Source organism: Salvelinus sp. IW2-2015, unplaced genomic scaffold, assembly GCF_002910315.2.
Source record: "Salvelinus sp. IW2-2015 unplaced genomic scaffold, ASM291031v2 Un_scaffold2580, whole genome shotgun sequence".
NCBI classification, from domain to species: Eukaryota; Metazoa; Chordata; class Actinopteri; order Salmoniformes; family Salmonidae; genus Salvelinus; species Salvelinus sp. IW2-2015.
This window is the reverse complement of record NW_019943890.1, coordinates 64631-77295: the sequence shown is the minus strand read 5'-3', so window position 1 is coordinate 77295 and position 12665 is coordinate 64631. Positions and strand designations below refer to the sequence as shown.

The window sequence follows — 12665 nt, the reverse complement described above, 5'->3', positions numbered from 1 at the left end:
AAACGCAATATATTGCATTGGATCTTACAGAGGTTAAAAGTGTGGATACATGCATCTTGAAATACATTGAAATGTTTTTGCAATTGGTAGTGAAGTGTTATAAATCAAATCGTTTTGTCGCGAACAGAAATTGTGCGTAACAAATAAAAATMTGTAACTTTTACATATGGTAATGCTTTTGTTAGTCGTAAACGCAGAAATCACAGGTCCTATGTGAAGAAAGATARATGTGGTGATACTGGCTTTATATTGCATATATTAGCCTATATGATTTTGTCCTATTTAACATAAAGTAGAATTTCATTTTGCAAACTTCATTAATCTATCATAATATCTCACACATCCCATTGGGTCTCTGCTCTTTGTCTTTTAGGGTGCTCAGTATGAGTTGAAAGACAGTCCAGGCGTACAAGGACACCCAGGATTTGCCCACCATCACCCAGCGTTTTACCCATATGGCCAGTATCAGTTTGGTGACCCGTCCAGACCCAAAAATGCGACCAGGGAGAGTACGAGCACACTGAAGGCCTGGCTGAGCGAGCACCGTAAGAACCCCTACCCCACCAAGGGGGAGAAGATCATGCTGGCCATCATCACCAAAATGACCCTCACCCAAGTTTCCACCTGGTTCGCCAACGCCAGGAGGAGGCTAAAGAAGGAGAACAAGATGACCTGGACTCCCCGGAGCCGCACAGACGAAGAGGGAAATGTTTACAACAGTGATCACGAGGAGGGAGAGGAAGGGGACAAGAGGGAGGATGAGGAAGAYATTGATTTAGAAAATATCGACACGGAAAATATCGAGAATAAGGACGACTTGGATGATCAGGATGACCTACACGCTGATTTAAAATTAGATGGTAGAAGCGACTCTGAGATTTCAGACGGCTATGAGGATTTACAAGGGCCCGATCAGAGATTTCTGAAGGCTGTAGTGAAGGAGGGCAAAGACATTCACGTGGACCGGGGCGAGCACTTCCACCACCATCACTCTTTTGAAATGAAAGCTTCACAACCGAATGTCGATCAACTGAAACTGAATCCGGTGTCCATCAACTCGCCCCCATCAGAAAATAACGCGGCCCCGGCCCAAAAGCCAAAGATTTGGTCTTTGGCGGAGACAGCAACAACCCCTGACAATCCCCGCAAYTCTCCACAAATGAATGGCAGCAACACAGTTGGGCCCGCGGCCCAGACCATAATCAGCCCTCACCATAGACTCATCTCTTGTCCTGTTGGYAAAATSCAGAACTGGACAAACCGAGCTTTTTCTGCCCACCAMCTCGCATTACTGAACTCTAACCATTACCTTGGACTGGCGAACCAGGCTTCGGCTAACGGGCTCGCCCTCTACAGCAGGCAGCAAKACCAACACACGCAGGACAAGAGTCATAGCTCAGACACAGCCGTCACAGGTACATGTCACCAACACTGAGGCTGGCGAGCCTGACTGTATAACAAACTGTTCATTATTACTCTATTTCAGACTTTACTTATCCCTCTTTAACGKTATAGCCTACTTAAATAGGCCTGTTCTGGACAGACATTTTGAGGCCGTAAAGATGATCATAAAAAGTGTGTTTCCATGCTGTCGTTTATGTGACAGAATAAGGTGGCGTTGAAGCTTTGAACTGGGGGAATACAGACAGAGGTGGTCGAAATAAAAGGCCGAAGTCGTTGGTTTTTAATGTTATTATCAGCTGGTTTATTGTGAGAATAGATTATCATTCATGTCCGAAAATTATTTTTAAATTCAGCAGTTGGTCCCATATTTCTTTGTCACATACCTACTTCAGTATTGTACGTGCTTGTACTTAACCCGTGACTGACGTGAAGATCCCCAGGCAGTAAAATAAAGTATAGACTAAATTCACTGCGACAGTGCTGTGCTCTYGTTATAGACAGGAAAATGAATGCATTTTTWAAATGTATTTTATTGCCATTATTATTTCAGAGAGATCTAGTGCCTTGGAAGCAGAGAAAAGGTTGTTAAAAACAGCCTTCCACCCAGTTCATAGACGGTAAGAGACTGTCATCTTTATTTTATTTGGATATATTATTTTTGATGCACATCCTATTTTATCGTTGACTACCACATTTACTCAAACTATAGCCCTTGTGTCGTATTTGTAGGACATCGAATAGATGGATTCCTCCGTGCTTGTGTTATTTCGTTTAGGCCTCAAAATTATATTTGCATATTTGTCATGCAAAAATCCCAGCTCAAATTTACCACATTGGTTCAGGTTCTAATTTTTCAAAAGCAATCTTCACTTTATATCACTTTACTTTTCAAGCAATTCATTACCTTGCAGTTGTAGGTTATTATTATTTTCCCTTTGCTGAGTGTATTTATTTTCTTGACCCGTGTGTTGCAGGCCTCAGAATCAACTCGAAGCAGCCATGGTTCTATCAGCTCTCGCCTCCTCCTAYACTTTGACTTTTGCTCTTTCTTTTTATGATTTATTTTAATCTGTTGTAAGGAATGTAAAATAAGAATAATACATCTGTGTATACTTACCTTGTAAGCATGTCCTGTGTAAACCTGCTAATGTAATAATGTATGAACCAGTAGTCTGTGAGTTTTCTTTTTCTTTTTGTAAGTTCTGTGAGGATTTGATGTTCAAAATGTTTTGTATATAAAGTTAAGAAAATGTACATACTTGTGAACCAAATTGTACAAGAAAGTCTATATTTTGGCTAATAAATGAACTGCTGCAACTTTATTCAAATCGCTTGTGATTTTTGGGAAGATGTTTGTGTGATGATTGTTTGTGAAAGGAGAATTAGTTGTTGTGGGCGTTAGATGTTACGAATTAGATTTTGAAGTGGTGCAGAATTGCAGTGCTTTGCTTTTTGCATGTGTGTGTGTGTGTGTGTCTGCGTGGCCTACGGCGAATAGGCTTCATCGTACTTGGTTGTGATAAGTAAATATTCTAGCAGGATTTGAGGCATTTTCATATGAGGGACTTAAGAGTAATTAGCTGACTATTGCATCGTACATTTGGATATTCATGTTCTGGGATTATCCTTATTGAGGCGTAACAGCCGAATTAAAATGAATAATTCTTTCATWAATTTTCGTCTGAAATTGTATGGCATATGAAGAGAAATTATGTAGGCCTACTGACTATTTGAATATTTGGATGGAACTATTTTGGACRGAGAGGTTAAACATCGTAAAGGCTGGCTATGCGTAAATGGGTTGTGGTGTTGTATGTACGATGCAATCTCAGTTCGCGTGTAATATTTGTGTTAGGCCTACTACATGTTTTTTTTATGCATCTTGAATTTGGTCAGCCGTTGTGGGCTGCACTGCTAACCATATGCCACCAATACATTGTGATATCATTTATTTATGTTTGTTTCAACATCTAAGATCATTTGCATGTCAGAAGCGTTGTGAGATAAAGTTTATGTAAAGTTGGAGTTGGAGCTCCCTCTACAGTCAAATCTAGTCACCATCGCCGATTCTGCGGTATGGAAAAGACAGGGATAGGGATATTTCTCTGGTTTTCAATACGAAATCTTTGTTCAAAGCAGACTTACATAAATCACAACTTTGTATTGTAATTATTAATATGTAATSAAGCTATTGAAAAATTATTTTTAAATAGGCCCATCGTAAAAGCGTTTGTCATGTTTTGGCATGCATTAAAATACAATCTTCTCCAGCGTTACACTCAATTGACCTAAAATGGTTTAGGGATATGATAATTGCATTCTTAACAATTAATAGATCAATATTTTTTATATGACCTTTATTTGTACATATTAACTTGGGAAATGTTCCTGCTGCATAATCACCATTGTTAATGAACAAGCCACATAAACAAATATAAAATAAATGGGGCGCATATTCACAAAATTCGTTTTTTCGGTAGCCTTTACTTTAGTTTTTTTCTCCCTCAGTTTATTTCACTTCACAAAAAAGTATTAAACGTTTAAATTGTACATTTCAACCCCCTCTTCAAAATGGTTAAAGTTGTTGTAGGCCTATGACAATTTCCCCAACTTGTCAAGGAAAGAAAAAACAGGCTAGGCCTACTGCAAAAAAAATCAACAAGAAAAAACATTACATCCTATCYAATTTGCGTCATGTTTACAGTCAAGTGTGCAGTGAAATTAAGCGCAGATTTCGAAATAGAAACGAAATACGTGAAAATAAGACACTTTTGTAAATTTATGAATCTGTTTGAATTAGCCAATTAAATAGTCTTCTTCAAAAACCTACATTGTTTTTCCTAGAAAATAGAAAAATACAGACAATATGGCTTCAAATTGTATGGGGAGCCCCAGATTTAAAATTCATACAAATGGCGCATTATGTCACACATTCCACCAATTGAGCGTGTTTTGGGTTGATTGGCCAATGGAGAGCAGGACCGCTTTGTTTTCAGGGCTCGCTCTGGGATGGTTACATAGCAGCGCAACACAACAGACAGAAAAGCCCAACATTTCCAACGGGCATTCGAGGCTGTGCTTAGAGACCCAGCCGGGGGAGAAAGCTTTGGACCGGGGCTTGGTATTCTACTAAGTAGGCTGGCCTTCTCGCGCTCCTCTCACCATGCTGCCTTCCTGTCCAATCAATTATTTTCCTGAAAGCCCTCTATCTAACTGCGCGCGCACTATGCATATTCATAAGTCACAGCGGCTAGTTGTGACACTGATTGATGTAATCATTTTTCTGGTTTGTGCCCACTTTCACTCGGAAACGCACCAGCACCACGAGCTCTGGCTGCACCGCGCGGCGCAGGAAGTAACACAGAGAGAGTGACCAGCATTCGCCTATCACCGATGACCCACTTAAAACACATAGCACAGGTCACGAGAGAGAACGCGCTTCCCATACCAATAAATATGCCCAAAGATGTCTGGGTTGTTCAAATTAACTATAGCCTACAATGAAACTTAAACCCACAGTATAAAAGTACATCATATTTGATACATTTAAATGTAACCAAAATATACAGTATCACACTTCATCTCAGAATCAGGCACTGTTTATTATGTATTAAAATGTAGTCAAATTGACAGAATAGATTGACATGATATTACATAATTTTTTATCAAAAACAGGCATTACAAATAATTGTTCCTGTCACTGATAATACTTGCAGTGGAATAATAAACTACAAAGAACCCCCACAACTATCTCCCCTCCTACTCACACATACACATGTGTGCGCACGTTCATTACGATTATAAATATTGATGACGATTTCCTCAGTGTTCTGGGGGGATATTAGTTGACAAGCGAGCTTCTGGAACAATCTCTCTTGATCATGAGAATTCAATCGGAATGCTGCTGAAAGGACAGTGATCGTTGTTCAGAGTGCAGAGGGCCTCTTCTGATTCGTGCATGAAATTAGGGATTACAATTCCTCAGTACAAACAAACTAATCATGCCTGTGTCTATGTCGCCATACGTGTCCAACCTGCTACGGGTTGAACAGAGCAAATGGAATGCATTAGCTAACATTTCGCTCAGAGCTACACATTGCCACAGCGCATGCAGGGGCCATTTCCAGCGGGGCACGGTGTGTCACTCATTTCCCCGCGTTAAGTGGATGTCCTCGTGCCTATTGAYCAATAATCAACACTGACTCCTCTTTTTATTTCCTCGCTCCCAGCGATGTTAAATACTCTGGCTGATTGATTCGCCAGAGAGTCTGGTTTAATAGCACAACGGATGAAAAAGGAAAGGCAACACACATTTACGGATGGACACCTTGCTTGTGCACATTTATACACAGCAAAGAAAAAGACAAACATGATCAAAACGAACATCATTTTTACAAAAAGCAGTGTCCTTAATATAAATGTAGTAGTGCAGATATCATCTTCATGAGGAARATGAAATGTGAGAATAAACAGAAATACACACACACACATTTTAGTTTTTATAGACAAGTTCATTCTTGTGCTTGTTGYGCAGTTCTATTTTGCATTATAAAGTGAGAGTGATCTGAGGTGAGCCTCATGCACCAAGGCTGTGGGAAACRCAGTTCCTATTGACACGCTGCAAATAAATGGCATTTCAGTCCATCACTAATCACATGTCCTTTGTTGGCCTGAGTGCTGCTCACATCCAGCATCAATGAATTAAGACAGAGGTACATAGCTACGCCCTGCGAAAAAAGGAATGTATTGTAAAAACAGATTTTGAGGGGGGAAAAATCCAAGATAGAAGATAGAATCATGAAAAGGAAATTTGTAATCTGTAATTCTGAGCTGTGCATTGATCCAGTGAGGAGGGTGGACAGACAGGATGGATAGATCGGACGCACGGACGCGGTAGTGCCAGGTTGGACCGTGTAGAAGTGGGGCCGGTGGAGGGGCCTYGCCAGACCAGGCAGCCAATGGAGCCATCAGAGAGAGATGGAGGACCCATGTGAATGGAGAGAARGAGAACAGAGGAGTAAATAAACAGAAGAAGGGGCCAGAGGTTCCCTGTGAAAGAGAAGGCATGCCCAAATAAAGAGGGTCAACCTTGTGTTTTCACCTCATCCTCCCCTTCTGTCATTGCGACCCTCGTCCCCCTCTGTCCCCTGTCCCCTCACGCCACACCCCCTCCTGACACAGAGACAGACAAATGTCATGTCCTTTGTGGCCCGAGTCCAGCTTTGAAGAGGACCACTTTCTTTGTCCTGTGAGCTAATCCCTTTATGAGGCACTGCTGATATTCCCTGTCGCCCGTCCAAGCGTCACTTCTGGACAGTTCTGACTTAGAATATGTGGACAGACTACAAATAATCCTAGGTGTCTGGTTAGACTGTAAACTCTCCTTCAGACTCACATCAAACATCTCCAATCTCAAAAGTTTAAAATCTAGAATTGGTTTCCTATTTCGCAACAAGCATCTTCACTCATGTGCAAACATACCCCGTAAAACTGACCATCCCTTTACGATCCTCGACTTCGGGCGATGTCAATTTACAAAATAGCTCCAATTACACTACTCAATAAATTTGGATGGCAGTCTATCACAGTATCCATCCATTTTTGTCACAAAGCCGCATATACTTACCACCATGCGACTGTACATCTCGCTTTGCTGGCCCTTCGCTTCAGTGCTCTGTCGCCAACAGCCCACTGGCTCCAGGTCTATCTACAGAGAGCCCTGCTAGATAAAGTCCCTCCTTATCTTCAGCTCGCTGGTGCCACCATAGGCAGAACGCTTCTACTGTTGAGCGGCTCTAGCAGGTATATCTCTCTGTACCCAAAACCAATTCTGTCTTTGGGCCGCCGTCTCTTGCAGTTCTCTGCTGCCAATGACTGGACGAACTACAAAAATCTATGAAACTGGCTTTTAGCAGCAAGGCCTGACATCAAGCAGCTCACAACATTCACATCGACATTCACGAGGCCGCAGCTGTATATAGCGCATGCTATAATTTTTAGCCAACACTACCTGTCTCTCATACCTACACACTGCGCTCCTCATTATTTATTTATTTATTTTGCTCCTTTGCCGATCCATTATTTCTTATTTTAACTTGGCACATTCTTCCCCACACATCTTACACCACATCTTGTGTGCTGTACATCTGCTAGGATTATAACGGTTTCGCCATTACCGGGGGTGGTTCACTTGAAGCATTAAACTATATTTGTTAGTTTATGATTAACTTTGATGCAGGCGACCGGGATCATTTGACCAGTATTAGTAGGGATGTCTTATTTGGGTGTTAACTGGGCATGTGGGAGCAGTCAATTATCCTGCCTTCATTTGCCAAGAGGACTGTTTGAAAAAGATACAAAAACAATTGAATTTTTAATGTTTCATATTGTGGGCATGGATTGTTGTTTAGTTTAGAAGAGACTTTAATACAAATAGATTCCATTTATTAAACTAACCATTGTCATGTTGCTCTCGACTTTTTGTGGTTAGACTAAGTGGGAAAATGACTTATTTTTCTACTGTACTGGATTTGATTGTAGCTGTTGGTAGTTTGTATTACGCTTGCCATTGTCGATGTGTTTTGGTCTTTGGATTGGGAGTGTGTGGTCGGGAACTAGGGAACTATTGATAGTATTGTTATAGTATTCTTCAGGGATTTAAGTGGCTGTAATCGAGGAAGGAGGATGTGTAAATAGAGAAGCGTATGGTGTATGGGGTTGATACACATTGTGGACACTGGTTTAAATAAAGGTGAAATCATATAAAAATGTTCTTACCTTCTATTGTAAGAAGGCCATCTCATTCTTTGGGCTTAGACGTGCAACTATATGTGGAGCATTTGTGTGATTTTGGCGCTAACGTAAGAAGGTAGAAATGGAATGATGATATGCTGCATAGGGGGATGAAGCTGCAGTATATATGAAGGTAGAGACCTTTTTGATTTCTAAGGTAGGAAGTGTTCTTTTCGTATGACGATCGATTTTTCATCCGGACGAGTAGATATTACGGTTTCGGAGGTTTGAGTCATGAAATCTTGCGCTCTTCTCGCAGGAGTTAATAAGAATAATCATATGTAGCTCTCTTTTGTTAATCTATGGATCAATTATTTGGAAGACCGGTCTGGGCAAATGAAGGGAGATAGGGACAAGAGCAGGAGGGTCTCCAATCGTTTACCTTTTCATATCGAACATAGAACAGCAACTGTCCTGCACATAATGTAATGCGTTTGGTTCTTTAAAACCACACATTTTTTGAAGAACAAAAATAATTTTACGGTAACGTTCTAAATTTGAGAACTTTTCCTTCTTAATTAAGAGTGAAACGAAATTAAAACATCTTTACGTTTGAACAAATTGTAGCCTTCATTAGCAGGACTTTAAGCTATTATATTTAATTATTTTCGAGTTATTTTTTAAAATTGTCATTCTGTTTAATAGTGGCCTTTTTAACCGCTGTCTGGTGTTGTTCGCGGGTTTTGTGTGACCATTTTTCAATTGTTTACTAAACAGATAAATGATACTCAGATCATTGGCCTGGATGCATTTTTGAGTGCAGCTGCATTTTCCTGTGAGAGGGGAACATGTAAACGTAACAACATTTTCATTGAGGTGCACACGTGTGCACCCTACACATTTTTATTACATAATGTGGTGTTTGGGTCCATGGGATAAGTGTGTGTAGGTGTGAAATTTAAAGTAAAAAATTGGCAAAAAGATTTGCTGTGTGCCTTCACTCTGTTTCTTTTCCTCTCGGCTCGCTCGCTCTCTCACACATCTCCCCGGGAAGAACCTGTCTGTCTCCCTGCTGTTCGCGTTTCTCACGATCTTGTGTGTGACCTACACAAGTTTTGCGGGATTGCACAATGTTTATTACAATCCTTATTTCTATATGCATTATTTCATACATTGTAAAAAATGCAGTAAGTTTTTCCCACACTTAAAGCAGGTGGCAATTGCTGGGACTTGGGCACAACAAATAAATTAGCTGGTTGCGTGTATGGCTCCTTAGCGCAGTAATCAATCAGTTTATGGCAATTCAAAAAAGAATTGTCTGCCTAGAGGGCCTAGAAATCATTTTTTGCAGTGTGAGAAGCTAGTGTCTTCCAGTTGGAAAGATTAAGAATTTTTCAGAATATGAGGATTTGTCTCTGGAATTCAGAGTCTGACGTGAGGTTGGAAGAAGAGGATGAGCATGAACCCTCGACCAGCCGTCAGCAGCAGCTCCAGGACTAGCCCGTAAGCAACCGCTCAATTCAGGGCAGCACTGCAAGGAGGTGAAATATGGATGTTAAAAAAATTGTTGATTGATGGTCTTTCTTGCCCAATGGAATGAGCCCACCACATGGCTGTCCCGCCTATGTGATAAGGATGCAACAAGGCGAGCTTGGATGACGGTTCTTATATGCGGATTAAAGTCAATGTGAACTTGTTCATGTCCCAGACCCATCCAAATCATTCTGGACTGCACTAATTGGAGGGAAGGTGTGTTTTTTCGAGAGAGATGGAGGAGATGGCTACTCATTTACATGCATAATTTGGGGCTTTTATCCTTGCTGGTGTTTTCAGATTTTCAGATCGCAATGGTGGAATCCCAGATCCTGTGGGATGCGAAGGGCTGGCAAAGAAAACTTTTCGTCAGCAATGTCTTGGAAAACTGTCCAGCATTATTTCTCCAGGATTACTTGCTTCGATAATCGGAACACCAGACAGCTCCGGCGGCATGAGAGACAGCTAGCTGAATCGGTCAGTGTGGGGACACAGTTTGGCGTGGGACCGGCCTTCCCTCGTTTTTACAACCCTGGGCCAAGTTCTTTTGGTGAGGCAGTCTTTGCCGATTCTAGGGGCGTGCCCCTTCAGGCAGTACATATCATTAAACCCCCCGCAAAATCTTTGTTAATCAAGATCGGGCTGCCTGTGATGCTGGCTGCTTCAGATGCGTGGAATTGCAAGTGTTACGGGGAAGGCAGATGGACGGAGCCCCTGAGAAGTAAACTAGGGATGCGGGTTGTCCTGGATGTTGACACGAGGGATCGCGTGGCAACATCAGCGTGAGAAGCTTATTTTACTTCGCACAGCTGGGACAGGAGGCTCCTCAGTTGGAAGCTGACGATGTTTTTAGGAACAGCACAAAAAACAAGCGAGCTCTCCACTGCCAGGTGTTGAGTTACACGGAATTTCTCGGCCTATCATATTCCTTTCTAAGTTTGTGTTCCGTCCAGGCCACAGGACTCGTCCTAGTGTCCTACGTGCAGGAAGAAAGGCAAAGGAATGTGGTGCTCCAGGCATAGAGTACGGCTGCATTAGGGATGGGAGAATCTGTGAAAGGAAACATCAAAACCAGAAATCATAATGATTACAAAGCAGAAAAGGAGGGGTGAACAATTTGAGCAAGCTGGTGACTGGCTACAAGCTGCAAAAGAAGAAACCTAACGCTGGCACTGTGGTATCTCTCAATTTGTTGACATTCAGTTGTACAATTGGTTTGTCATATGGATGGCGTTTCAAATCGCTAGGACGAGGAGGAACCATGGAAAAGAGGGAAGCTCCAGAGGAGACGGCTTTTCTCGAGGAGCTGGCAAGGCTTGGAAGAACCTCAAATCCAGAGGAGGAACATATCCAAGGACCTCAGCTTTCTTGCAGAAAGTGAGGAGATGTTGGATGCCAATCCGCCTGACCCACAGAACCAAGAAGCTCCAATACCGGACGTAAGATGTAGTGATAGATGTTTGGGCATGTGTAGATGTGTCTGACTCTTCTACCTTGGCTGTGTAATTACTATGTGTGTGAGTGAGATGTTAGTAAAAATTCTGAACTAAAGGGTTTTCATGATTCTAGATTGCAGTTGGTACGTAAAAAGAAGCGCTGAGCTGTGTGCTTGGGACCAGAAGGCAGGAAAGGCACGAGTACAACATGCACAGGTGCGGAGAAAGATACATTTGTACAAACACGCAGTAAAGACTCGGCTCCCTCATGTGGTGTGGTAAGAAACCGGGCCTTCTTTTTGTGTTCGGTGGGACTAAGCTTATTTCCATAAAAATACTGGGTTGTAAATTTGTCGCGTACACTTTGTTTTAGTGGTCTAAGCAATAAACAGCAAAAGTGATAACCTTGTGAAACATGGATTTTTTTTCTACTATGTATTGATATTATTTTTGTAAAAAAAAATGAATTGCGCTTTTATTGATTAAATGTGATCTGCAGAGGTAAATGGCAAATATAACCATGTATGCTGTCTATATATAGTTGTAAATTGATATAAGTCAACATCTTAAGTATTTTTGGTAACATTGTTATGGCTGTAGTGTTTAAAACCCGAATAATGTGGGTCCATCAGACCCGGCGAACATTTGGGTGAACTAACCAAAACATGAACTTACCACAAAGGGGTTAAACAAACACCACATTGAATAGGCTACATATTTAAGGCCTACAATATTTGACTTTTTAGGGACAGCTGCTCAAACCCATTGACTAATGACTTGAAAATGAAATTCCCATGGAGTGGTGGCGAATGAGTTTGCTTGGCGCGCTATTTTGAAAGGGGTTGGGTGGGAGATATGCTCTAATTTGTTATGCTCAGATTGACGCAAGGTGGCTATGATAGAGGTGTTACGTTTCTGTAAGCTAAGACTCGGGCAGCTATTTGGGCGGTTGAAGTGCGTTGTACATGAGGCCATGTCATAACTGTTTTGGTGACACAGTTTCGTTTTAACAACCACTCGTCGAGTTTTCTGTCTGGCTTGTACATCAGATTTTGGTCCACTCGAAGTAGGGCTAAGGCCATGCCGCCTAATGAAGATCCGCCCATACGCCCTGCTCTGTATTCGTAGGCATATTACGGGATTTCACAGGACAATTTTGAAACATGTACAGTATGTTGCATTCGGATATATTTGATTAGTTATGATAGAGTATAAATTCTGTGCTGTTATTATAGTAAGCCATAAGAGTTAGGAGGTAGGGTGGGATTATCTGTTGTGTTATGGTGTGGTCGCAAAGTTCATTGTTCTGCGCTCTTGGTATTCTTCTTGGTGATGATGTGGATAGAGCTATGGAACATAAAATTAAGAAAGGAGCAAGGGGCAGTGGACACGGGTAGTGGTCTAGTGGAATAGATGACGGTGTCATGATCGTGATTATTAATGTTGATTATTATATCTAGATTTGGAGGGTTATGGTAGTTTTGATAGTTAGTAATATGAAAGGTCCCATAATTTTTAGATTGACTAAAGGAGACAGGGAGGGCGTAGTGTGGTTTTAAT

At 41.5% G+C, this 12665-nt stretch overlaps 1 protein-coding gene across 1 annotated transcript; it reads left to right on the top strand.

Moving 5' to 3' along the window:
- Nucleotides 1-373: 373 nt before the first annotated feature.
- LOC112074323 (iroquois-class homeodomain protein irx-3-like) lies at nucleotides 374-2726 on the top strand (the record flags this gene model as incomplete). The annotated part of the gene is made up of 3 exons (XM_024141517.1): nucleotides 374-1415; nucleotides 1955-2021; nucleotides 2379-2726. Coding segments are annotated over 3 exons (1203 nt in total), but the record flags the coding sequence as incomplete, so codon positions are not given.
- Between the last annotated feature and the right edge of the window lie 9939 nt (nucleotides 2727-12665).